The 26,732-nt window shown below is 46.2% G+C and overlaps 1 protein-coding gene and 1 long non-coding RNA gene across 4 annotated transcripts; one reads left to right on the forward strand and one right to left on the reverse strand.

Moving 5' to 3' along the window:
* Nucleotides 1-4,403: 4,403 nt before the first annotated feature.
* paip2b (poly(A) binding protein interacting protein 2B) lies at nt 4,404-14,618 on the forward strand. Of its 3 annotated transcripts, none has more exons than XM_076086956.1 (4): nt 4,404-4,644; nt 11,570-11,736; nt 12,244-12,426; nt 12,542-14,618. In XM_076086956.1, exons 2-4 carry the CDS (start codon nt 11,581-11,583, stop codon nt 12,596-12,598), a joined length of 396 nt encoding a protein of 131 aa, XP_075943071.1. In that variant the 5' UTR covers nt 4,404-4,644; nt 11,570-11,580; the 3' UTR covers nt 12,599-14,618. The 3 variants fall into 3 exon arrangements, with proteins under 3 accessions (XP_075943071.1, XP_075943070.1, XP_075943069.1); XM_076086955.1 differs by lacking the exon at nt 4,404-4,644 and adding an exon at nt 7,403-7,561; XM_076086954.1 differs by lacking the exon at nt 4,404-4,644 and adding an exon at nt 7,617-7,755.
* A 1,036-nt stretch (nt 14,619-15,654) lies between these two features.
* On the reverse strand, nt 15,655-17,544 carry LOC142945995 (uncharacterized). Its single transcript, XR_012952963.1, has 4 exons — nt 17,498-17,544; nt 17,316-17,403; nt 17,122-17,221; nt 15,655-17,039 (listed from the first exon to the last, which is right to left on the reverse strand). It is a non-coding gene; the product is annotated as an uncharacterized LOC142945995 (long non-coding RNA).
* Nucleotides 17,545-26,732: the final 9,188 nt, after the last annotated feature.

The following is a 26,732-nucleotide window of genomic DNA, read 5'->3' on the forward strand; positions in this document are numbered from 1 at the left end:
CCTCCATCACGCCAGAGACTCGAAAGTCTGAAACAGATCTTGAGTCGTGGTCGAGGTGCAGCCTCACCCGTCTCTCCCTGGAGGTCCGGACGTAGGAAGCCCAACACAGGAAGTGATGGAGTCAGGTGACAGGAAGGAACCCCTGCTTGGCATTCCTTTCATGAATTCCACATTATCTCTGGGACCCTAGAAGTCCTCGAGCAACGGGAATACACCCATAACATACACATGCAAGCGTGCTTGCAAACACACACACACACACACACACACACACACACACTCCGAGATACTGTTCTTCCTCCAACTGCTCAAAATAGACTCCAATCTCAACCACAGCCCGAATGAGAACCTGCTACTTCCCCTCCAGATAGCGTTCATGCAAAAACAATCTTATATCTTGTTGATAGCTTTACACAGTAACGCTTAAAACATACATTTATGCTAGTGCATGTTAGCTTGACTTTTCAGGAAATACACATTTGCTTCCTTCTCCTCCTGCTGAGAGTTAGAGGCTATTGGTACCACTAGCTACCGGCTACAGCCAGCTAACTTAGCTTCGTGGAACTATGGCAAAACAGCTAGCATGGCTTTGTTCAAAAGTAAAATAAAAATCCACCTACCAGCACCTCTTAAGCCCACTAATTAACACACTAAACCTTTGTGCTAAGCTAGCCTCATATTTACCTACAGACATAGGATTGAAATCAATCTCCGGATGTAACTCTCGGCAAGAAAGCGTATACTCATAGTCCCCAAAATATGAAACTATTCCTTTCACATAAAATTATAATGCATACGTTGTTTTTTAAAAAATTTTTTAATTAGAAACAGCGCATAATTTGTGAGCTTTAGGGGTGCAGGGATGGAGATTTTTTTCTAGCAGATAGAGGCTAGCTGCTTCCCCCTGATTTTAGTCTAACCCTAAACTAAGCTAACTGGCTCTAGCCTCATATTTACCGTACAGACAGGAGAGTATTATAAATATTCTCATCTAACTAAACTGTTTAAGGTCAAGAATAAAGTGTCAAATTCAAGTTTAGCAGTGACAGATGCTCTGCACATTCGCATGCCATTTGGAAAAATGCCATTCTTCCCATTTCTTTCATCAAGGGTGAATAATGGCATGGATATGCAGATCCACTCAGCCTGCGCACATGTCGTGAGTTATAAAGTGGTAATAATTATACAACCTCTTGTAAAACAAATCGTCTTGCACAAGTACTGCATGAATTCAGAGCAAACATATAAAAACACACGAGGGGTCTGGAGTCTGAACATTGGTTGTAAAACACAGGGGAACCATTAGAGGGGGGAGTAGAAATATCTGCATGTGCTTAGTGACTCGTTATTTTCTTAAAGGTTTCTGTAACAAATGTGAAGCGGTAATATACTTCCATGTTCACCAAAGTCCTTGTTAAAATCATACTGTAGGCCTATTGCTTGTTGGACAGATAGCCCCTCAGTGGTGAGAGTTAAAAAGACCTCGGACTAGGAGCACTTGTACACGTGCAGGAATACTGAGTTTGTGCAGAAAATAACGAAGGCAATATTGTACCTAGGAGTGCGTGCTAACGAGCCACTTCCTGCTCATGTGCACGGAAGGGTGTGTCGTATGTTCTCGTGCGTGTATGCATGTATGTGTCCCTGCAAGTGGCATTGGACAAACTTACCGGTGAAGCCTCGGGTGGGGCCACAGGAAAGACTGGGGTAGAAGATACACACTCACACACATAATAAACACACTCTTTAAACATGGCTGCCCTCTGACATCAAGTCTGGGCTATTGTATAAGGAAAAGAGAGGGAGAGCGAGGGGGGAGAGAGAGGTACAGGAAGGGAATTTATGATTTATGACAGCAAATACACTAAGGGTGACATTTATAACAGGGGAGAGAGAGAAGAGCAGTAGGGAGAAGGAAAGACGTCTGCAACGAAATAGTGAATGTGAGAACAGTTGGTGTGTGTGCATGCATGCTATTGCTGTGTTCTCCCATGACAATACATGTGGGTGTGGGCAGTGTATTAAATCTGCAATATGAGTTGTCTCACATATCCAACTATTTTTTTTTACCCAAAGACGTCTCTAACCGCCTTTTTCACGAGTGATCAGAGCAGAAACCATTCCTGCAGCCCTTTATGAGTTTCCCAAAGAAAGGTATCGCAGGTCAGAATGGATAAATCAACTGCACACACACACACACACACACACGCACACACACACACACACACACACAGATTTGAGGTGACACTCTGAAGAACATCTGGTGTTCCTGATTTAATGTCCACATCGTCTTCTCAACTCATATGCACGAGCATGCATCTTCTATCCAGCTGTGACAATGCAGAAATAATCCAGCAAGTTAGAAATCTGTCACAGTGACAATTTACGGTGAAGTGTTAACTAGCAGTGCTGCAGTGCAAGATGCAAGGAAGACTGCAGTGTAGTTACTTGTTTGGACCACGGAGTAAACTGTAACTCTCAAGATGTGATATTTACCTGTCCAGTCATTAATAGAAAAACTGTGCATAACATAGACCCTCATTTTGTGATCTTTGTAAGCTTAGGGCTGATAACAGCTCCAGGAAACCAGTTTCAGACACACTATTGTAGAGTACTTCAGTTAACATCCACTTCAACAGGCATTAGTGGTTATGGGGGAGGGAGCATTTAAATCCTTGGTTACAGCTACACAAGTTTGATCCGCATTGACAATTCACAATACGGTTTCTGCCAGAGGACACACCACACTGCCCATAAAACCCTGCTGTGTGTTACAGTCGCCCTCCGCTGTGGTGTTAGAGTAATGCACCCTCTTATTTACCGCTGACTCGGGACAACCCCTCTGGTTTACAAGGACACATGGGTTGATCCACAGCCGTTATGAAATGCATATAGGACAGGGGCTGAATGAGAATGTGGCACAAATGAGCCATGGATTCTTTATTTAGTTGTGGCAGTTCAGCCTTAGAGAAGTAGTGTTTAAGTGTCAGAAGGCTAATGAAGTATATGACCTCAATTATCTGTGGGTGCTGCCAATAAGTTAATGGCTATTTTGAGAGCACAACCAGAGGATGACTAAATGTACAATCGACTAATGTTTTCACTAAACTGCAGTTTTTTAGAATGGGCTGTAAAATGTTGCTTTTCCATCAAGGTTATGTAAGAAAGAGTGAGCTCACATTACTGAAAACATTGTCAGTTCTCTAAGTCTGCGTTATGAAAACGGGTGGAGCAGAGTTTTTGGACATGGGCACATTGTTTAAAGTGTTTTGAAATCATTACAACACAATGCTCCAGAGTAACAAGGTGTTTACGTTGAAGCACTGGTGTATGCATTGATATTCAGTACATTCATAAATAAATAAATAGTTTGCTCTTTTAGAGTAGACATAAGGGCTATACCTTTAAAATTATGTCATTTAAGAGGTAGATTTTGACTGTTCTCTGCATAAAACTAATAGCCTTTTTTTACTTCCCGTGTATCATGTATACATTATAGTCACAGAGCTGAACGTTTTTCTGAAATACCTTGTAAATGCCCACTGACCAGAGGGTAGATAGAAATTTAGTACACTGCACAATAAAGAATCCCTAATAACAACTGACATGTATGTTGACGATATTGATGTTACTGTCCATTATTTGATTATTTTCAACACAATAATGTAACAATATAAGAACAATAAATTCCAGCATACACCAGGAATGTCTAGATTGCCTTAAATTATTAGTTCAGCTCTATAATTACTTATCTGTGAGCAAACAGCATTGTTTTTGCATTGTGACTTTAGGTTTTTCACATGATCAGCACCAGGCATGTGCTTTTAAAGTTTCTTTTGACTCGTGATAGTCAGATATTAATGATCAAATAAGCACAAAGGGCCCACTGTCTTTGTGTAAAAGTTTAATGATAGATTACAACAAATTGCTGTGAGGGTATTTCAACACTACTTCAAGACTACAAACAAATACGTATCAAATATTATATTTCTGACAAACAGATGTGTATGAGTAACAGTGATAGATGAGGCACACACTGGGGATGTCCTCGCCCGAAAAGCATGTGCACGCTGCTCACATAAGATATTCTTTAATCTGCTGTACTTTTACTCCCCTCTTGTTGCCTTTTCGGCCCTAACAACCTCAACAAGCAAACAACTAGAGCTTTGTATGTTAAAGAACGGTCGGACCGGGTTAAAACAGCCACGTTGTCAAATATTAACTGGTCATATTGATTATAAAAAAAGGGGCCGCGAGAAAAATGGGATATATTTTGTTTACTTACGTGAGTTGGGGTGGGGCGGGGCGTGAGGTCGTCTGGGCCAATAGAATTGCGAGGAAACGTTGCTGACGTAGGTTTCAACCAATGACTGAAGTGTACAGCTGGACAAACGCGACCCACGACACAACGTTTTTACCCCTCGACGTTTCGTCAGAGAAACAGTGGATTTATCCGTTTTTAGCCACTTACGCGAGCTAGCCGACAAAGGAGACATCTATTGTTTTGGCGTACTGGAGATTATTAGAAGATTTTATTCACTGTGTGGTTTTCCTGTGACGTCCGGGACCGGAAAAAAACCGCCCCCCCCTCCCCCCGACAGCTGGTTTGCGGATTCCCCCTCTATAAGCACTTGAAGTTGTGTGGTGAGTTGTTGTTGTTAGTGGAGCTAGCTGTCTGCTACATAAAAGAAAGAAAGAAAGAAAGAAAGACGTGCGAGAACAACAAGCGCTAACCGGCTTACAATGTTCGTTTAAACGCAAATGATGAATGTGTGTATCCTGTAGAAGAGCATTTGTTTTAGTAACTTGCACACATTTCACGGATATCGTCACTTTATGGTGTTGCACCACTTAAGACCACAAACAGCCTGAGAGGAAGAAAACACTCGTGAAAATGTGACAAACCAACTTTAGAGTCATCTCCTACATTAGAAATAGTTGTATTGTGGTAGAACACTACAACACCGGAACACTCCCAACTTCATCGATATATGCAGTGTTAAATGTTGGATGTATATATTTACAAAGATCAGTAATACTATATTATATAGACACTGATTTGAACAACAGACCTTGTGGGTTAATAGTCTGCTGTTTATACTGTTAGTCATTTAGCCCTCCACAAAAAAAAGTAAATTAAAGTGCAGATTATTTGTTATCAATGGAGAGAATTATTTTATTTCCGAAGCCACGCAGGCATTTTTAGTTTAGGAAGAGAGTAAAAAGTGTAGTGGTGCTTTGGCGGAGCTTGAAGGATGTTTGTTAACATGTTGCGTTCAAGGACCCGTTATGAGCACCGATTTTCCCCTCTCAACGTTATTGTGACGTGTACCGCTGAATTGGTTCATTGGTTCTCAACCTTTGTGGCTTTTTAGTTTGACACCTGGCCTTAGAGAGTTTCATATGTCTTTGAGTAAAGCTATCCAGTAGTTTATAATAAAGAAGTTAAGATCATTTGTGTTGAACACTTTAATATTTTAAATATTTCTCCACATTTATCCTGTGACCTGACGCCCAGGTTGGGATCTGCTGGATAAGTTGATTGAAAGAATAGTATGGTCGGGACCGGAGGAGGGTGGGCGTTATGCTTTTGCGATGACACCTTAGGTCCGGATGGCGTAACTTATTAGCAGTGACTGGTGTATGAGTGCAGAGCAGAGCGGCAGCCATTAGCTACCAGTGGGGCACACACACACTGGGACTCGCATGCACGCACATGCACTCACATGCACGCACGGCCGGACCAGCTATGTAAACAAAGCACAGAGACGTTCGGATTACAACACACACTGAGAGAGTGTGTCTTCATTCTCTGCTCAGGACGCCATTACTCCCCTTTAAGTTTACATTACATATAGTGGTTTGCTGCTATATGAATGCTCTGAATTTGGAATTCAACACATTTTAACTGATAAGGAAATAACCGTAGTTGCAGCCCTGGTAATGTGTTTATGTATTAACAATAGCAGAAAAACAAGGTCTGCAAAAAGAAGTCGTGTTCTCCACTTAATTATGTACACCAAGCTACAACTAATGTTGTCTAATACAACATCTCTACAGTCGTTCCTTCATGAATGTTAGTGAGGTGTTTGTTTCAACTTTATGGGCATTTTTGTGCTGTGGGAATGCATTTTATGAGAGTTTTTGTAATATTTAGTCTACCCACATATAGACAAAATACAAGAAACCCTTTTCAGTATAATGTAATATGACTCAACAGCACCACAAAGTGTACATTGTTTGAAAATGAACAACTGGGACGTCTAACCAGAGAAGTTTTAGGTTGTGACATTCAAGCCTGATGTGTTTATTTGTGTTGTGATACTTCTTGTTGATTAAACAGGAAGGGGTTAAAAAAAAATCAAACCACGATCCACAATTGGTACATTTTCCTCAACAGAAAATAAAGCCTGGCTCTGTTTCACATCGCAGAGGATAGCGGGCCAGTGATTTATAGTGTTTTGCTGCTCAGAGTGCATCAGAGCTGGATCTTGTTAAATCTTGGATCCATCATCACGCACTAGTAGCCTCTTGGGGGGGGGGGGGGGGGGGGATAGGAATGGAAACACTGTGGTGGGATATAACCAGATGTTGTGGTGTAGCAGCTTGTATATCAGGGCTACGTCCGTTTCTGTGCATCACTGCACATATTTATCTGCACACTGAACAAACATCACTTGTTTCTGACGGCGTCTTTTTCATTTGCTCTTCACACGCACCGTCCACCTGGTACCTGGCTGCACGCTACGTTCTAATGTTTGTCAGTGTGGATGCTGTTAATCCATCAAATTGAAATCGGCATGTTTTGAATATTGTCACCATTCAGATGAATTCAGACATCTGAACTGGGGCTGGTAGATATGGTTGAATTCACAGTATCAATAAGTATTTTCCAATATCACTATACATAGATTATGACATGCTACTTGTTTCCAATATCCCACATAAAGTACTCAAGCAGATGTTCAAAGCACTGTTATGGAGTACATTAGACCAAACTCTTCATACTGTATTGATAAAACAAAAGCTTCTAAATGTATTTTGTTAGTTTTTGATTACAGTCTGCTCAAAGCTAGAGCTAAAACTATATTTTTTTATTTGATGAATCAATGTTTTGGTCATTTATCAAGCAAAAAACAAAGCATAATTTCTTCCAGTTCCATTAATGTGATAATTATTTCAGCTCTTTTTTAACCATTGTACACTGAATTTATTTTGGGTTCGGGTTTGGTCGGATAAATCAAGTCATGGGATGATGTCACCTTAGGTTGTGTGAAATTGTGATTGGTATTTATTTTACATTTGAGAATTAGTCATGTCTGCTTGTTTGTAATTCCTACATTCATGAAAGAAAGTGAATGCAGCACCAGACCACGTGACCGACCCAGCTTTCTAACGTTAGCAAGGTGGCTAACAGGATTTAGCTAACTTGAGCTACGTTGCATCGCAGCGCAGAGTAATCCCCACTGGAGAAACGACGACCACGCACTCTTCGCCGTGTACTTGCTATAAGTTTGTGTAACGTTACACTTCGAAGCGAGCACCGAGAGCACAATGCCAGGTAATTTAAACTTTTAAACGCGTGACGGTTCGTCTCGTGTGCGTGTAAAGGTGTCGTAATCCCGTAAGGCTTGTTGTGTTGACCTGCTTCGGTGATGCTGCCATGCTGTAGCAGCGTGCTAGCTCAACAGACGACTTTGTTTGGCCTCAAGCATCCGAACGGGAATGGAGTTTTGGGTTTGACCTCCGCGTGTGGTTCGTATGTTATAATATCTCACCGTGTCCTTTTCGTTTGCGGCTCTGTTTTCGCGTTTTATTCGGTTTCACGTTAAAATCCGTGCCCGACGTTAATACAAATAACCTAGCCCGACACCCTTTGTTGTTACTGGGATAGCTTTCACCTTAGGCCCGTCCATTGACAGCACAGCTATGTGTGTCCATCTGTTTGCAGCTAACGCGAACTAGCCACTTAGCATTAGCGTTACCTCGGCTCAGACCGTCCAATCCATTCACCAACTTTCCAGGTAGGCCCGAACACCTGGTTTAGCCTGTTAGCTCTCCGTTAGCATGCTACAGGCCACTACGACACAGCGCCCATTACACACAGCACACTGTTACATTGCATAATCTGTCATGAAGCGGTTAATTATGTCAATCTCAAAGCTATTATTATCATGAACAGTTGATAAAGTTGCTTAAATCTGTCTTCGGTTTCTCGTGTCCTCCGTTTTTTGTCGCTCCGCAGATTGGATCTCTGTGGGAGATTTTTAACTGTTTTTTCCCCTTTACATGCAGGTACACAATGTATCTTAAGCGTTCTTCTAATAAATCAACAAAAATATATTTTAACAAGCTCGTCAGCGAACATTTTCACCTGTGTGGTTTAATATTTAGACTTATGAACAACTGTTCTTTCTTTCTGGTATTTGTAACGTTACATAAGTTTATTTTATTGTTATCACACTTACTTCACTGTTCAAACGGTTTATTATTGGGATGAATAAGTTGACTTGGGAGATCTTTGTTTTTTAGGACTGCCACCAAAATTCTTTACATTATCAGTTAAATAATGCTTTCTTTTTTGTGTGTAATTGTTTATTCTCTAAAACGTCAATCTATTACAGTAATCCTCCGTTATCCTGAATATGTTATCCACTCCTCAGAGAGAATATAGATGTCAGGTTAAGGATTTGCAGGATCATCCAGTCAGAAAATGTTGACATCGTCTACAATAAAGTGTTTGAGATGACACCATGAGGTCTTTAATGTTAATTTTATTTTCTGGAGTCCTCCTGCAGGTTTTACCTTTCCACTGCTTACCTTTCACCCTCATCAAATCACACTGACAGGCGTGAAGGATGCTAACTAAATATTACATGGTGACCAACACATGGTTATGCAACGCGAACATGCTAAGTGCTACATGCGGTACATAATGGCACAGTGCTCCTTGTCTCCTTGTTCACGACGACTCACCCGCCGTGCACTCCTGTGTCGCCTGAACAGAGGCCTGTGTACAGTGACTCATAACTGATTTAAAGGGTTGAGATTCTCATGATACTTTTTTTAGCGTCATCGATTTCATACTTTTTTGAAGAAATCTCCCATTTTGCTATAGATGTATCTTGGAAAAACCTTCTTACTCCTATCCCTGATTATATTAAAGTGTTGTGAATTTGTTTAAACTGTCTGGTAAACTTTGGAAATTAATGTTAAGTATTTGTTGTTCCATAACACTCTATGGACAGCAGTAGAAGTGGTTGAACACACTGGCAGACTCACACGAGCAGGCTTCCAACACCGTGCTCAACCAGTGCAGAGTTTAATTTAGGCTTGTCGTATTCTTTTACAAAATGTTCTTTCCTGCCCTGCCTCTCTGCCCTTCCCTGCCTCCTATTTGTCTTAGTCACTAACATCTTGTTTAAGTCTCTGCACTACATAATTAGACTGCTTTATCATTGTCCCCAGATAGACCGAAACACTGACGGCTTCGAGCGAGGCAGACACCCCCCCCCGTAGTCTACTAACCTACTTAAATGTTTATTTGAACTCCTCTGGAAGGACAGCGTGTCCGTACCATCACTGTGTACAGTTGGCAGCGACCCACCTCTGGTCAAACTCGCCTCCCGTGTGTCGATTGTGTCACATCGACCGAGACAGAAACGTCGGGAGTCGGTGTCTACGTTAACATTGTGTCCCGTGTTTGTGGAAATCAGGTTGTTCCTGTGAAGCTGCTGGGAGTTCATCCTCAAGTCCAGCACGGTGCGCCTGCATCAGGCTGAACCTGGGGCTGTGTGCGCGGCTCGGTTGAGATCATCGCTTTACTTTTTTCTTTTTTTTTTTTTCTCTCCTTGCCGCGAGGCCGTGGTTGAGTCATGACAAGTCTGTTGGAGCTGGCTGGCAGTATGAGGATTATGCCATTATAGTGGGCATTTCTCATCAGAGCAGGAGTTCTTTGTCACAGAAGTAGGAATGCACAAATAATCATCTAATCACCGTGTGTGTGTGTGTGTGTGTGTGTGTGTGTGTGTGTGTGTGTGTGTGTGTGTGTGTGTGTGTGTGTGTGTGTGTGTGTGTGTGTGTGTGTGTGTGTGTGTGTGTGTGTGTGTGTGTGTGTGTGTGTGTGTGTGTGTGTGTGTGTGTGTGTGTGTGTGTGTGTGTGTGTGTGTGTGTGTGTGTGTGTGTGTGTGTGTGTGTGTGTGTGTGTGTGTGTGTGTGTGTGTGTGTGTGAGAGAGAGAGAGAAAGTAAAAGCTATTTAAACACCAGAAGAAGTCCGATTGGATGGAAGTTCGTGACATGAAGCTGACTGTACTCGGTTGTCTTATGACAGTGTTTCCATTCATATTAATGGCTTCCCATCAGAAAGTACCCATAACGCATCAAGAGTACTAATTTAATGCCACTGTAGAAAGAGTGTCAGTTAAACATCTGTGCTGAACTTTAGTTTTTTTACCGTTTGAGCCGGATCTTAGTCATCTGGGAGCAGCAGGAGAGACATGCAACACCTGCAGCCTCTACGTTGCAACATGCAGCACCATTACATGCGATGACTCACCGATTCACTGTCTCTCAATGTGCTAAATTTGACATTCCTAGTACTAATAAAGCAGCAAACAACTGTTATCTATGTGAAGACATAGGGGAGTTGTGTCGAGCAGAGAATGTGTGTGTGTGTGACGTTATCTGAGCTCCTCCTCGCTTTGTTTACATAGCCGGGCCGACCATGGAGGCCTTTTTAATGCATGTTGGTGCATGTTGGGCTAGCACATAGCCGCCACTCTGCGCTCATACAGCGGCTACGGCAGATAACGGCGTTGGGCTTTCCTCTTGAATTGATTTACTGTTTCTGTCACATTTCCTGTTTTTTTTCATCTTTAAGTCTTAGATTAAAATATTTGAGATGATTGTTTCACTCCACACACCGAAGCTAAACTGTATGGAAATGAGGAGGTTGACATTGTGCTATATTTTCTGTTTTTATGAACGTAATCCAGTGTGTGTGTGTGTGTGTGTGTGTGTGTGTGTGTGTCTTGCTAATAATAATGCAGTGTGGCCTTTTACCACAGCACTGCAGTTCACCCCCCTGAAAAGCGATTGATTGGAGTCGTAAAATGCCAACAGCTCCGTTAAGCCCTCAGACACTCATTTAGGTGTTTGTGGTAAGAACAGTTGTAGATGTCACAGAGTGGTTTTAGAGAGCGGGATCCATCCCAGCTGGTGATGCAGCTTTCTATCCGTCTCTTATTTAAGATCTTGAGATATGGAGAATTGTTCTTTGGCGGTTTTATTGTTTGTGAATAGTGAGACTAATCTACCCGTGGGTGCAGTCTTTCAGCCATAGCAGTGTCTGTTTGGATCCCAGGCTGAGACGGTGCAGCCTTGATTCTTAGATAATGTCCAGCTGTGGGCTGAAGAGTAGGAGACAAGTCAAGCGTATCTGGCTGCAAGAAGGGAACAATGTAATAAAGTCTGTTAAAAATATTTTCAATAAGTATACAATACCCTGAAGGAAGTTCTGAACTTGATTTTTTTTAATTTATTTATGTCTTCTTGTGTCGCCCCGTCCAGAGCCAGCTGAGATGAGCGGTCCAGAGGTGGCCAAGACACCGGGAGGTGGTGCTCCGGGCAAGGAGGGAAAGGAGCCAGTGGCCAACGGGCACGCAGGAGAGGGCAGCGACGCCAACCCGTTCGCGGAGTACATGTGGATGGAGAATGAAGAAGAGTATAACAGACAGGTGTGTGTTCTCATAGTATGTTTTAAAAGACATAAAGCACATCGCAGACAATTTAGAGATTGAGACGTAATGCCTTCATCCTTTTCATGGTCTCAGTCTACTCTTGTTCCTTCTTTCTATTTAGTTTCTGTCCTTTGTTGTCCCATACACATACCGTCTCTCGTGCCACAATCTTCGTCTTTTTTTTTTTCCCGAACCAAGTGTCATCCTGGAAAATTCCGCAGGGGGAACTAATAAGTTACCATCATCTTCCAACATTCAGTGTTCCCCTTTCATCTTTCTGTATCTCTTGCTCTTGATTGCATGGTTGAGTCCTGTATTTTAACGCCACCACATTACTGAGGAGATGTCTCTTTGGGGAAGCCTTCCATCTACTTGTCATGCAAATGATCTCTTGTTTATTCCTCCTCTGTCCACCCACATGTCCTTGCTGTTTTTCCCCCACTATGTCACTCATCTCTCTCTCTCTCTCTCTCTTTTTATTCTCTCCCCCCTGTTGTCTCCCAGGTGGAAGAGGAACTGCTGGAGCAGGAGTTCTTAGAGCGCTGCTTCCAGGAAATGCTGGAGGAGGAGGACCAGGATTGGTTCATCCCTTCACGTGACCTCAACAACCAGGGGGTGGGGCAGCTGCAGCAGCAGCTCAACGGCCTGTCGGTCAGCGATCACCATAACAACCTGGAGGAAGTGGCGGTGAGTCAGAGACGCATCTCGTTTCACAACAAGAGAATTGATGAAACACTCGGAACGTTTTAGGTTAAAAGGAATATGTTCACTTTTTATTTATTTATTTTTTTTTCTTCTGCAGAGGAAGAGCATCTTGAATCCCGAAGCGAAGGAGTTCGTCCCGGGGAAGAAATACTAGGAGTCCCCCTCACCCCCATGGAGCCTCCACGCGCGCGCACACACACACACCAGTTCTCACATATTCTCAGAGACTCTGGCGGCCACGCCCGCATACACACTGATTCACACACTCACTCACACACACTCGCTGCCACACACTTGAAGTCAACGGCGTGCTGGCAGGCCCAGTTGGGGGGTGGGGGGATTTCTTTTTGTTTCTTTCTTTTTTTCTTTTTGTTTCTTTAAATCTTTTTATTTCCTGTTTGTTTCTTGTAAACTGAGGGACATTGGGAATGGGTGGGGGAGGGGTGTAATACCAGCACCGCCCTACAGCGGGCGCTAGCTCATCATTGCATTTCAGATGACACCGTTGAACGTGCACAGAGCCTGCAGAGCTCAGCGATTCTCTCTTCCCCCCCCATGGAACTGAGGCAGCTACCAAGCAGTGATACCGGGACAAAACGTCGACCCCAAAAAAACATCTAATAAACAAATTACTGCACATGCTCGTTAATCTGCGTGCTGTCAGATTTGAGAAAACATCGTCCATAGGCTGAGGGTCTTCATGACGGTGAGGGTAGACTCAAGGGACTTGACGGGTCTCTGCAGCCGCTCTGTCGCGTCCTCACGGTCGGTCGAACCCGTTAACGTTTGCTCCTATTTTGTCATAAGCTCATGTGACATCACAGCTCTTGTGCGTCTAGAAATGCGGGTTCTTGTTTGTATTTGCGGCGACTCCGTTCCAAACCAATTACAGACCCCCCCCTATCCCTCCCAGCACGCTTGTTTTGAAGTGATCTGAACAGACGTGGACAGGCGTAATCATGGATAAGAAGTTATTTTCCCGATTTATGTGGAAGTCCATGTTTATCGTTTGTCCAGTTTATTAGAACAGAAGTGTGAGTTTCTCAATCATGCATCAGCAGTCGAGTTAAGCAAGAAAAATATTAGAGAGGGAAGGTCAGAGATTTGTGAACCTTTAAAAAAAAAAGAAGAGAGAAAAAAATTCAGTTTGTTTTTGTTTTTTGTTCACGGCTTCATCCTTGAGTTCTATTTGGATTTCCGAGGTGTTGTGAACAACCTTGTTACATGGGGAGTATTTGGTCTGGAACACAGTCACTGCCTCTTTCTGCTAGAACAGCTTGGTTTGTCCAGCTTCAGATCGAGTGTCCATATCCAAATCAGGTTTTCAAATAGCCTCTCCTCTTTTTTTCTTCTTTTTTCTCCCATGTTTTTGAGGATGAGGAATTTTTGTGTCTCTACTGGGTATAGTAACCTGTGGTGTCCATTCAGGCCCTGTTTGCAGGAGGAAACTTGAGGGGACAATATTGTCATGGTCAATCAGAATAAAGCAGTATGGAGCACATGGCAGACAGTATGGCTTCCTTGCTGTTCTTCTCTTTGTACGTTGACTTTTTTTGAGGAAGTTCTTTTTAACCGTACATCTTTGTTGTGGTCTGGCTTTCCCTGAAGCATCGGTGCGAGTATGATCTCCGTTAAATTGTAAAACCTTTAGGAAAAAGTTGTACACGTGGAGATGCTTTTTAGGAAACCCAGATTCCGATCAACGGTGAACATGAATTATTTAGTAAGTTTTTCTCGCTCTCAGCCATCTTAGGTTGAAAATGCGGAGGGGATATTGTCGTTTTGTAATCCGATCCTTCATGCCACTGTTCATTTGTGGTATTAGTGACAATAATCTCTCGTGTATTTTACTGTCACAGTCGACACTTGTGCACTTGTACTCGAGTGTGTTCTTAACTCGGCAGTAGAGACGGTGAAATCCTGGTTAAAAGGAACTTCCTCTCACAGTGTTGGACCACAGAATGGCGCCCTGGTGAAGCCAATAGGAATGTCCGCCAGGTGGATTGTACAACATGAAATCATTTTTGGTGATTTTGTTTAGATGCGTTAGATGACAGAAGCCGTTTAAAAAAAAAAAGAAAGAAAAAAGAAAAGAGGTCCAGAAGACACAGAGTATGAATTTCAATACAAATAAAAATAATGAAAAAAGAAGAATAAAGATGTTAAAGACAAAATGCTCTCTGTCGGTCTTTTGTCACATATTGAAACACACTGGACCAGTACGCTCAAATAACATCTGATATTGTCAGTCAAACTATATAGGGGGAAATACCAAATGTTTTATTTTTTTCTTGCATTCTTGGACTGTTGATGTTAAAACTCATTTTTCTGAACACTTTATGGACTCTGGTCCGTGTTGGCTTAAAAATTTGGAGTTCACTCTTGACCGGAGAAGCAGCAGTTGACAAAACAATCTCACCACAAGGTCCTTTTAGTAGCCGTCCTAGAGCTTTCTATCATATCCCACCGTCTTCCTCAGCAGGTGCGTTGTTGATGTTTAAATATCAATTTGTCTGCAGACCTACAATTTTGATAATGAGCAACTCCATGAAAACTGGGTAAAATCTGTCATGACTGAAAGTGAGCAGCTTTGTGACAGAAGAAGAAATGGAAACTAAGAAGAAGAGGTTAGTATTTTGTGAATATGGAACTTGAACTTGGGCCAGTTCATCAGGTATGAACAGTGCTCAGTGATTTATCTGGAGCAGTTTCAGCTCATTAAAGATGCTGGTGTTTAGAAAGCTTGAAATCTCAGAAAACGGAAAAGTGATAAACATCAATCGGCTGCTTTTGACTGTTAAGTAATGTGATTTCATTTTTTTTTTTTTTACAATTTTACCCAAAAGAAGGTAATGTCCTTTCAAGTTATATGACTCTTGCTTTGCATTTAGGAAGGCGACGAGACATCAGACTACTCGTTATCAACTTGAGGAACCGTCTGAACACCTGCGCACCCTTTCCACTGTCAGTACCACAACTGCAGCGCCACCAAAGATGACTCGCATGTGTCCACGGCGAAGGTCGGGACACTGCGAACCGCCTTCGCTGATAAATATGAGGTCGTGCAGATTGCTACGTGCTGTCGTTTGGTCACAAAACAAGCACAGGTCATGGTGGCCCCAGCAGGCTTTAGGTAGGGCTGCAAGATATATACATTTTACTGTCTATCGTCATATTGAGATATTGTGCTCCACTTTTTCATGTTTAAATAGATTTATTGACTTAAATCTGCCACAACATAAGATTAAACAAATATGAATTTTGTCCATATTGCTCACTGCTCCCTCTAGGCCTCCTGCTGGCAGACTGCTCTCTCCAGTCCACCCAAACAAAGTTGATGTAGCGCTTCTGGAAGCAGACCGCAGGAATGACATCTTGCCTTTTGGAGTGGCGGGGTCCGCCGTACAACAGTCTCCACTGCTGCAGAGGAGGAGATGAGGGGCCTGGTTCAGGGTGTCCAACTACACCATCGATGGCCGCGTGATACTGTTGTTGTGCTACTTCCTCATTGTGGGACAGGAGGAGCCTCAGAAAAAGAGGAAACCTCCACTGATGAGAGCAGCACTGACCCCTTGAAATGAAGACTGAACACTATCCGAGTGATAAGACGACCTCAAGAGCGAGTACATTTAGAGACTTTCATTCTGCTGGCGTCACACTCGGCTGTAAACCACCCCAGGGTGCACTGAAGGTCACCATCTGATAGAGCAAGCAGAACGTCATCAAGCTGGTGAGATGACCTCGGTGACCCCCCCCCCCCAAAAGTCATCATACCAGCTTGGTCATCTCTGCTCCTCAGCTAAAAACGTGATTGACTTTGTACAAACAAATGTTTATTCTACTGTGTAATAAATAAAACGGCAACTGGAGAAAGGACCTATTTTCTTCAGTCTCACATATAGAATGCAACTTAATTCCTGGCAAGTCATGTAATTCAGTCATTAATAATAAAAAAAAAATTAAAATCTAAATACAATTAAGGTGGAAAGCTGAGCTCCAACTGTAGCCACAGCCACGTAAGCGAATATAACATTTAGAATAGAGACAACTCTGCATACCGTGTACTTTTACTTTTTAAAGTACCGTTTGCTGATAATACTTCTGTACTTTTACTTGATGCATTTGAATGCAGAACTTGTATTTTTACATTGTATGTTTATATTTCACTAAAGCAAAGAGTACTTCCTCCACCCCTGCACTGCGCTGCCGTGAGCACATTTCCACCTCATCCCAACAGGGTGACAAGAAGCCCATTTCGCTGTCTCTTTAAGTGCCGCCAACAGATGGTTTACTGCTGTTAGGACTCATCCTCAGCTCGTGTGTCCTGAGGCAAGATAATCTTGAACGTCACCTCAGTTTCAAGGGCTTTTTAATACGTGGCAGCCCCTTTTCGGCCTGGAAAGTGCACGTGATCGGACGAAGTGGCAGAATTTTGAGTGGTTCGTCGTGTTTGACACAATAAACAAACAAATGTTTTTAGTTATTCTACCGTGTATTGAGACAAAAGTTGAGATTCAGAGTGGATGATAAAGTATCTGGTGACGAGGAGGATGACGATGGTGAATGTCACTCTGCTGCATCTTAGGCCGGGCCCACTAGGAGGAGACACACACGTTAATAAAGGAGAAATACACAAGGAGAAAGTCAAAGGGCTAGAGTGTCATCACACACTCTTACCTAGGCAGTGTACTGGGCTTGGTACTCTATCAGCGGTAGCGTGCTGGTGGGCTCTATGCAGTCGAAAATGGGCTGTACATGGGCCGGAGGAATTGTGCTGCTACAGAGGGTACAAGATGGGTGTGTGAGAAGAAACAAAGAAATTTGAAAAGTGTGTTGGCGGTATAAAGGTGAGCTTTGTGCCTGTGGCTTACCGATGACACTGCCCGGAAGCAGGCTGCAGGAAGGTGCTGTTTTTCAGTCCAACAGCCGGTTCCATGCGGATTAGATGGTTTTCAGCATCTAATCAGAGGAAGGAATCAAAGCACATTGACCCTATGGGACAAGCGTCTTTCTGCATGTGTGTGTGTGCGTGTGTGACAGAGGGTTGTTCTACCTCTGGTTGTGATAATTGGACTGGAGGCCACAGGAAGGCTGAGCTGGTTCTGCAGACAGATCTCAGGAAATCTTCACAGCAGGCCGGACCGACATGGGATGAAAACACGATCACACCTAAAAGTGCACAATTATAGGGCAGATTTATGGAAACTATGCGTGGTTCTGTACTCCCAGGAGCCACTTAACATACTGTTTGAAGGCCCTTGAAACAATTACAGGCTAAAAGAATGTCTTGATTAAACAGTGAAAGCATCTGGTGATTTTTAAAAAGCCAAAAGTACTTCAAAAGGTTTCCTTTTTGAAAAATGACACGGTGAATCAAATCAATACTCCAGAAGTAAAAAGAGTAATCTTACCGTCCTCGTAGAGAACATCAATCTTCTTCTGAGGCTCATCTTTTGTGTCTTGCTGCTCCAACATATTTGCTATCAAAAGAAAATTGACTCAATGCAGCTGCCAGCTTAGATGGATGTGTGTGTGTGTGTGTGTTACAGCGTGACTCGGAGAACTCCTTACCCTTTCCACCAAAGACATAGTGCAGCTGACCTTTGTTCTCCCCACCAAGTAAAGGCCCAATCTCCCATGCAACTCCCTCTTCCTGTGTCCTCGCCTCTGTCAGGGAGGAGCCAACAAACGCCTCGGACGTGGAAGGAGCAGTGATGCCCAAAGGATGCAAGGAGCCAGGGAAGAGGGAACATATGGGAGGCTGAGAGATAGAGCCCTATGTGAGTGAGGGTGATGGGTGGTACTGGCAACAGAAAGCTACTTAGAAAATAAAGGACTTTATCTGCGAACTTGCTGCATGCGAGTGTGGTTCACCTTCGGTAAGCTAAAAGAGCCGTAGATGCTGTTTGTCGTCTTGTAAAAGTATGGACGAACTGTAGGCCAGGTTTCATGATGAGTCTGTGAAAACACCACAATCCACTGGTCAGTGAGTCAGTCTGTCCATCAACGAATATCCTTCAGTCTGTCTATCTAGCCATCCAACCTGAGGTGGGTTGATGAATGCAGGAGCAGCTGCAGCTTCACAACTGGGATTCAGCTGGTTGACCTGCAGGTGGCACTCACTGAAGGGTTTATAGTCGAGACTATAAGTGGTGACAAATCTCTCCAAAGGCATCAGCCCCACAGCCTGAAAGGGACAAACATGCATTGTGACAGTGGTTCGTATACACAGTGGGTTAGCCCAAAGACAGGATTCACTCCCTACAGTTTCAGGAACAATGGTTCGACCATGCACAGATTTTTGGTAAAGTAGTAGTGGAGGAAGTAATTAGATCCTTAGATCCTGTCGAAACTATGTTCACCTAATATGTTACATCTCTTGCAAAAGCAAACTGTGCATTCAAAACTATACTATAACTACGTTATTGGTAATCACAACTTTACACACAAACACCAAATAATGTATTTCCATTTGTAGCATGCTGTAAATATCGACAGACGGATCGGTGCGGCTGCAGCAGTAAAGCAGGCGCTGCACTGGACCGTCTTGGTGAAGAGGGAGCTGAGCCGGAAGGCAAAGCTCTCAATTTACCACTCGGTCTACGTTCCTACCCTCACCTATGGTCACGAACTCTGGGTCGTGACCGAAAGGACAAGGTCGCGGATGCAAGCGGCCGAAATGAGTTTCCTCCGTAGGGTGGCCGGGCTCAGCCTTAGAGAGAGGGTAAGGAGCTTGGTCATCAGGGGTCTCTTCCCAACTGGGAAGAGACCCCGGGGAAGACCCAGAACATGCTGGAGGGATTACATCTCCCAGCTGGCCTGGGAACGCCTCGGGATCCCCCAGAATGAGCTGGAACATGTTGCCGGTGAGAGGGAGGTCTGGGTCGGCCTGCTTGGCCTGCTGCCACCGCGACCCGACCCCGGATAAGCGGTGGAAAATGGATGGATGGATATTTGCAATGTAACGACACCTGCCAAATGAATGTGAATTAAAAAGTACATTTCACTCTGAATTGTAGTGAAGTATAAAGTAACAAGGACTGGAAATATATCACAAAGTGCAGTACAAGTACCTCTAATCTGAGTAAAGTGTGTGTTAATGCACCTTTGTCAGACAAATGCCTCCGGCTAATGGGCCACTAACTAGCTAGTAGCATTAGCCAATTAGCTTATCACCAGTTTCAGCGTCTTTAAATGCATTAGTTTAATAGGCCGATAGCGGCGCACGGCTAATTCACCGGCGTTAGCATCCTTTTAACGACTTTGGTAAAGGCAAAGCTAACTTTAATAATTACAACGATATTTAGTTAGAAAGGTACGAAGTTAAACTTTAGTTTAACACCATTAAATCAACTGAAAACATTACACGATCATTTTTATAAATATTTTAAGTGAATTTCTATTGGAACATTAGCTAGAAACTGTCCGGTTTGGGACACAACGCCGTTATATAATCACCTGTAAGGTGACGGTAGTGGCTTCAGTGTGATCCTCCGAAATTCCTCCTCAATCTGAGAGAGAGACCAAGAGAGATGGAGAAACATCACAAGATACAGAAAGAAAAGAATTAGAGACACAGTGCAAGAACAGAACAAGAGGTAGAAAAATTGTTACAGTGCACCGTGGATGTGAAATTACAACCGCATACTCGAGTTGACAACCACCTCACCTTGTCTCTACCACAGAAGCGAAGGTGCTGTATTATCACGTAAGCTAAGGTGATATAAAGTAAAGGAAACCCACGTCACCCCGAAGACCCTGTCGATGCCCATTATTACCGGACATTTAAACTAGCACGTTTTTCATTTGTCATTTTTTCAATACATTTTACCAGGGAAAACTGGCAAATACTGGCTAACGGAAACCCTGCTACAGCCCTTAATGTATTTCACACGCGACCTCTAGTTTAAGGCCACTTGCTAACATTAGCTTCAAGAAAAGCCTCTGGTTTACTTACATTTTTATTTCTACAAAAGATATGAAAACTGTAGTGTCTAACCACGTTAGCTTGCGGCTAAGCTAGCGCCGCGGACTAAGCTAGCATGACTTGTTATGTAATGGTTCCAAATGGAACGTCAAAGGAAAGTGGGCGTGTGCATGTGTGACCACGCCCACTTTCCTTTGATGTGGAATGATCAAAGCATCAGCTTCTTTATATAGGAGCAACTTTTGACCTCTTAACCACTTCAACTACATTTCAGAAACGAAAGGTTGTACAGGAGCAGTTTTTGACCTCTTTTAACCACTTCAACTACATTTCAGAACGAAAGGTTGTACATTTTACCAACAGAATACAAATAAAATGGATGTGGCTGAGATAGTAAAGCAGGCCGCTCCTGATGTTAACGAGCTGAATCAGAACATCGCCAGGTGGAAGATTGAGGAACAATCTCAACCAAAAGATAAATCCTCAGCTTTTTCTTACACTGAGCGAAAAACGAAGCAGTACTTGGCAGAGTTTTTTCACCGCAAGCGAATGTCTACAGAGAGAGAACTGAGAGAAGAGAGAGAAGCAAGAGAAGAGACAGACGCTGATTCAAAGCATGGAGGAGAGGCGGACGTCGCCGATTCAAAGCGCGGAGGAGAGGCGGACGTCGCTGATTCAAAGCGTGGAAGAGAAGCACTGACCAAAACGAAGAGGTTTCGGAAACAGAGAAACAATGAAGTTGCTCTGATTTCAGAAAAAGATAAGCCTGCGAAACCGGCGGACATCGCCGATTCAAAAAGCAGAGGAGAGGCGGACGTCACCGATTCAAAGCGCGGAGAGGCGGACGTCGCCGATTCAAAGAGCGGAGAGGCAGACATCGCCGATTCAAAGAGCGGAGAGGCGGACGTCGCCGATTCAAAGAGCGGAGAGGCGGACGTCGCCGATTCAAAGAGCGGAGAGGCGGACGTCGCCGATTCAAAGAGCGGAGAGGCGGACGTCCCCAATTCAAAGAGCGGAGAGGCGGACGTCGCCGATTCAAAGCGTGGAGGAGAGGCAGACGTCGCCGATTCAAAGCGTGGAAGAGAGGCACTGACCAAAACGAAGAGGTTTCGGAAACGGACAAACAATGAAGTTGTTCTGATTTCAGAAACAGATAAGCCTGCGAAACCGGCGGACATCGCCGATTCAAAAAGCAGAGGAGAGGCGGACATCGCCGATTCAAAAAGCAGAGGAGAGGCGGGCGTCACCGATTCAAAGAGCGGAGAGGCGGACGTCGCCGATTCAAAGAGCGGAGAGGCAGACGTCGCCGATTCAAAGAGCGGAGAGGCGGACGTCGCCGATTCAAAGAGCGGAGAGGCGGACGTCCCCAATTCAAAGAGCGGAGAGGCGGACGTCGCCGATTCAAAGCGCGGAGGAGAGGCAGATGTCGCCGATTCAAAGCGTGGAAGAGAGGCACTGACCAAAACGAAGAGGTTTCGGAAACGGACAAACAATGAAGTTGTTCTGATTTCAGAAACAGATAAGCCTGCGAAACCGGCGGACATCGCCGATTCAAAAAGCAGAGGAGAGGCGGATGTTGCCGATTCAAAAAGCAGAGGAGAGGCGGACGTCACCGATTCAAAGCGCGGAGGAGAGGCGGACGTCGCCGATTCAAAGAGCGGAGAGGCGGACGTCGCCAATTCAAAGAGCGGAGAGGCGGACGTCGCCGATTCAAAGAGCGGAGAGGCGGACGTCCCCAATTCAAAAAGCAGAGGAGAGGCGGACGTCACCGATTCAAAGCGCGGAGGAGAGGCGGACGTCGCCGATTCAAAGAGCGGAGAGGCGGACGTCGCCGATTCAAAGAGCGGAGAGGCGGACGTCGCCGATTCAAAGAGCGGAGAGGCGGACGTCCCCAATTCAAAGAGCGGAGAGGCGGACGTCGCCGATTCAAAGCGCGGAGGAGAGGCAGATGTCGCCGATTCAAAGCGTGGAAGAGAGGCACTGACCAAAACGAAGAGGTTTCGGAAACGGACAAACAATGAAGTTGTTCTGATTTCAGAAACAGATAAGCCTGCGAAACCGGCGGACATCGCCGATTCAAAAAGCAGAGGAGAGGCGGATGTTGCCGATTCAAAAAGCAGAGGAGAGGCGGACGTCACCGATTCAAAGCGCGGAGGAGAGGCGGACGTCGCCGATTCAAAGAGCGGAGAGGCGGACGTCGCCAATTCAAAGAGCGGAGAGGCGGACGTCGCCGATTCAAAGAGCGGAGAGGCGGACGTCCTCAATTCAAAGAGCGGAGAGGCGGACGTCGCCGATTCAAAGAGCGGAGAGGCAGACGTCGCCGATTCAAAGAGCGGAGAGGCGGACGTCGCCGATTCAAAGAGCGGAGAGGCGGACGTCCCCAATTCAAAGAGCGGAGAAGCGGACGTCGCCGATTCAAAGCGCGGAGGAGAGGCAGATGTCGCCAATTCAAAGCGTGGAAGAGAGGCACTGACCAAAAGGAAGAGGTTTCGGAAACGGACAAACAATGAAGTTGTTCTGATTTCAGAAACAGATAAGCCTGCGAAACCGGCGGACATCGCCGATTCAAAAAGCAGAGGAGAGGCGGATGTTGCCGATTCAAAAAGCAGAGGAGAGGCGGACGTCACCGATTCAAAGCGCGGAGGAGAGGCGGACGTCGCCGATTCAAAGAGCGGAGAGGCGGACGTCGCCGATTCAAAGAGCGGAGAGGCGGACGTCGCCGATTCAAAGAGCGGAGGAGAGGCGGACGTCGCCGATTCAAAGAGCGGAGAGGCGGACGTCGCCGATTCAAAGAGCGAAGAGGCGGACGTCGCCGATTCAAAGAGCGGAGAGGCGGACGTCGCCAATTCAAAGAGCGGAGAGGCGGACGTCCTCAATTCAAAGAGCGGAGAGGCGGACGTCGCCGATTCAAAGAGCGGAGAGGCAGACGTCGCCGATTCAAAGAGCGGAGAGGCGGACGTCGCCGATTCAAAGAGCGGAGAGGCGGACGTCCCCAATTCAAAGAGCGGAGAAGCGGACGTCGCCGATTCAAAGCGCGGAGGAGAGGCAGATGTCGCCAATTCAAAGCGTGGAAGAGAGGCACTGACCAAAAGGAAGAGGTTTCGGAAACGGACAAACAATGAAGTTGTTCTGATTTCAGAAACAGATAAGCCTGCGAAACCGGCGGACATCGCCGATTCAAAAAGCAGAGGAGAGGCGGATGTTGCCGATTCAAAAAGCAGAGGAGAGGCGGACGTCACCGATTCAAAGCGCGGAGGAGAGGCGGACGTCGCCGATTCAAAGAGCGGAGAGGCGGACGTCGCCGATTCAAAGAGCGGAGAGGCGGACGTCGCCGATTCAAAGAGCGGAGGAGAGGCGGACGTCGCCGATTCAAAGAGCGGAGAGGCGGACGTCGCCGATTCAAAGAGCGAAGAGGCGGACGTCGCCGATTCAAAGAGCGGAGAGGCGGACGTCGCCAATTCAAAGAGCGGAGAGGCGGACGTCGCCGATTCAAAGAGCGGAGAGGCGGACGTCGCCGATTCAAAGAGCGAAGAGGCGGACGTCGCCGATTCAAAGAGCGGAGAGGCGGACGTCGCCGATTCAAAGAGCGGAGGAGAGGCGGACGTCGCCGATTCAAAGAGCGGAGAGGCGGACGTCGCCGATTCAAAGAGCGAAGAGGCGGACGTCGCCGATTCAAAGAGCGGAGAGGCGGACGTCGCCAATTCAAAGAGCGGAGAGGCGGACGTCGCCGATTCAAAGAGCGGAGAGGCGGACGTCCCCAATTCAAAAAGCAGAGGAGAGGCGGACGTCACCGATTCAAAGCGCGGAGGAGAGGCGGACGTCGCCGATTCAAAGAGCGGAGAGGCGGACGTCGCCGATTCAAAGAGCGAAGAGGCGGACGTCGCCGATTCAAAGAGCGGAGAGGCGGACGTCGCCGATTCAAAGAGCGGAGGAGAGGCGGACGTCGCCGATTCAAAGAGCGGAGAGGCGGACGTCGCCGATTCAAAGAGCGAAGAGGCGGACGTCGCCGATTCAAAGAGCGGAGAGGCGGACGTCGCCGATTCAAAGAGCGGAGAGGCGGACGTCCCCAATTCAAAGAGCGGAGAAGCGGACGTCGCCGATTCAAAGCGCGGAGGAGAGGCAGATGTCGCCAATTCAAAGCGTGGAAGAGAGGCACTGACCAAAAGGAAGAGGTTTCGGAAACGGACAAACAATGAAGTTGTTCTGATTTCAGAAACAGATAAGCCTGCGAAACCGGCGGACATCGCCGATTCAAAAAGCAGAGGAGAGGCGGATGTTGCCGATTCAAAAAGCAGAGGAGAGGCGGACGTCACCGATTCAAAGCGCGGAGGAGAGGCGGACGTCGCCGATTCAAAGAGCGGAGAGGCGGACGTCGCCGATTCAAAGAGCGGAGAGGCGGACGTCGCCGATTCAAAGAGCGGAGGAGAGGCGGACGTCGCCGATTCAAAGAGCGGAGAGGCGGACGTCGCCGATTCAAAGAGCGAAGAGGCGGACGTCGCCGATTCAAAGAGCGGAGAGGCGGACGTCGCCAATTCAAAGAGCGGAGAGGCGGACGTCGCCGATTCAAAGAGCGGAGAGGCGGACGTCGCCGATTCAAAGAGCGAAGAGGCGGACGTCGCCGATTCAAAGAGCGGAGAGGCGGACGTCGCCGATTCAAAGAGCGGAGGAGAGGCGGACGTCGCCGATTCAAAGAGCGGAGAGGCGGACGTCGCCGATTCAAAGAGCGAAGAGGCGGACGTCGCCGATTCAAAGAGCGGAGAGGCGGACGTCGCCAATTCAAAGAGCGGAGAGGCGGACGTCGCCGATTCAAAGAGCGGAGAGGCGGACGTCCTCAATTCAAAGAGCGGAGAGGCGGACGTCGCCGATTCAAAGAGCGGAGGAGAGGCAGACGTCGCCGATTCAAAGCGTGGAGGAGAGGCACTGACCAAAAGGAAGAGGTTTTGGAAACGGACAAACAATGAAGTTGTTCTGATTTCAGAAACAGATAAGCCTGCGAAACCGGCGGACATCGCCGATTCAAAAAGCAGAGGAGAGGCGGATGTTGCCGATTCAAAAAGCAGAGGAGAGGCGGACGTCACCGATTCAAAGAGCGGAGAGGCGGACGTCGCCGATTCAAAGAGCGGAGAGGCGGACGTCGCCGATTCAAAGAGCGGAGGAGAGGCGGACGTCGCCGATTCAAAGAGCGAAGAGGCGGATGTCGCCGATTCAAAGAGCGGAGAGGCGGACGTCCCCAATTCAAAGAGCGGAGGAGAGGCAGACGTCGCCGATTCAAAGCGTGGAGGAGAGGCACTGACCAAAAGGAAGAGGTTTTGGAAACGGACAAACAATGAAGTTGTTCTGATTTCAGAAACAGATAAGCCTGCGAAACCGGCGGACATCGCCGATTCAAAAAGCAGAGGAGAGGCTGATGTTGCCGATTCAAAAAGCAGAGGAGAGGCGGACGTCACCGATTCAAAGAGCGGAGAGGCGGACGTCGCCGATTCAAAGAGCGAAGAGGCGGACGTCGCCGATTCAAAGAGCGGAGAGGCGGACGTCGCCAATTCAAAGAGCGGAGAGGCGGACGTCGCCGATTCAAAGAGCGGAGAGGCGGACGTCCTCAATTCAAAGAGCGGAGAGGCGGACGTCGCCGATTCAAAGAGCGGAGGAGAGGCAGACGTCGCCGATTCAAAGCGTGGAGGAGAGGCACTGACCAAAAGGAAGAGGTTTTGGAAACGGACAAACAATGAAGTTGTTCTGATTTCAGAAACAGATAAGCCTGCGAAACCGGCGGACATCGCCGATTCAAAAAGCAGAGGAGAGGCGGATGTTGCCGATTCAAAAAGCAGAGGAGAGGCGGACGTCACCGATTCAAAGCGCGGAGGAGAGGCGGACGTCGCCGATTCAAAGAGCGGAGAGGCGGACGTCGCCGATTCAAAGAGCGGAGAGGCGGACGTCGCCGATTCAAAGAGCGGAGGAGAGGCGGACGTCGCCGATTCAAAGAGCGGAGAGGCGGACGTCGCCGATTCAAAGAGCGAAGAGGCGGACGTCGCCGATTCAAAGAGCGAAGAGGCGGATGTCGCCGATTCAAAGAGCGGAGAGGCGGACGTCCCCAATTCAAAGAGCGGAGGAGAGGCAGACGTCGCCGATTCAAAGCGTGGAGGAGAGGCACTGACCAAAAGGAAGAGGTTTTGGAAACGGACAAACAATGAAGTTGTTCTGATTTCAGAAACAGATAAGCCTGCGAAACCGGCGGACATCGCCGATTCAAAAAGCAGAGGAGAGGCTGATGTTGCCGATTCAAAAAGCAGAGGAGAGGCGGACATCGCCGATTCAAAGCGCGGAGGAGAGGCGGACGTCGCCGATTCAAAGAGCGTGGGGGGGG

Source organism: Anarhichas minor, unplaced genomic scaffold, assembly GCF_050575085.1.
Source record: "Anarhichas minor isolate MPS153535 unplaced genomic scaffold, ASM5057508v1 ptg000009l, whole genome shotgun sequence".
NCBI lineage: Eukaryota > Metazoa > Chordata > Actinopteri > Perciformes > Anarhichadidae > Anarhichas > Anarhichas minor.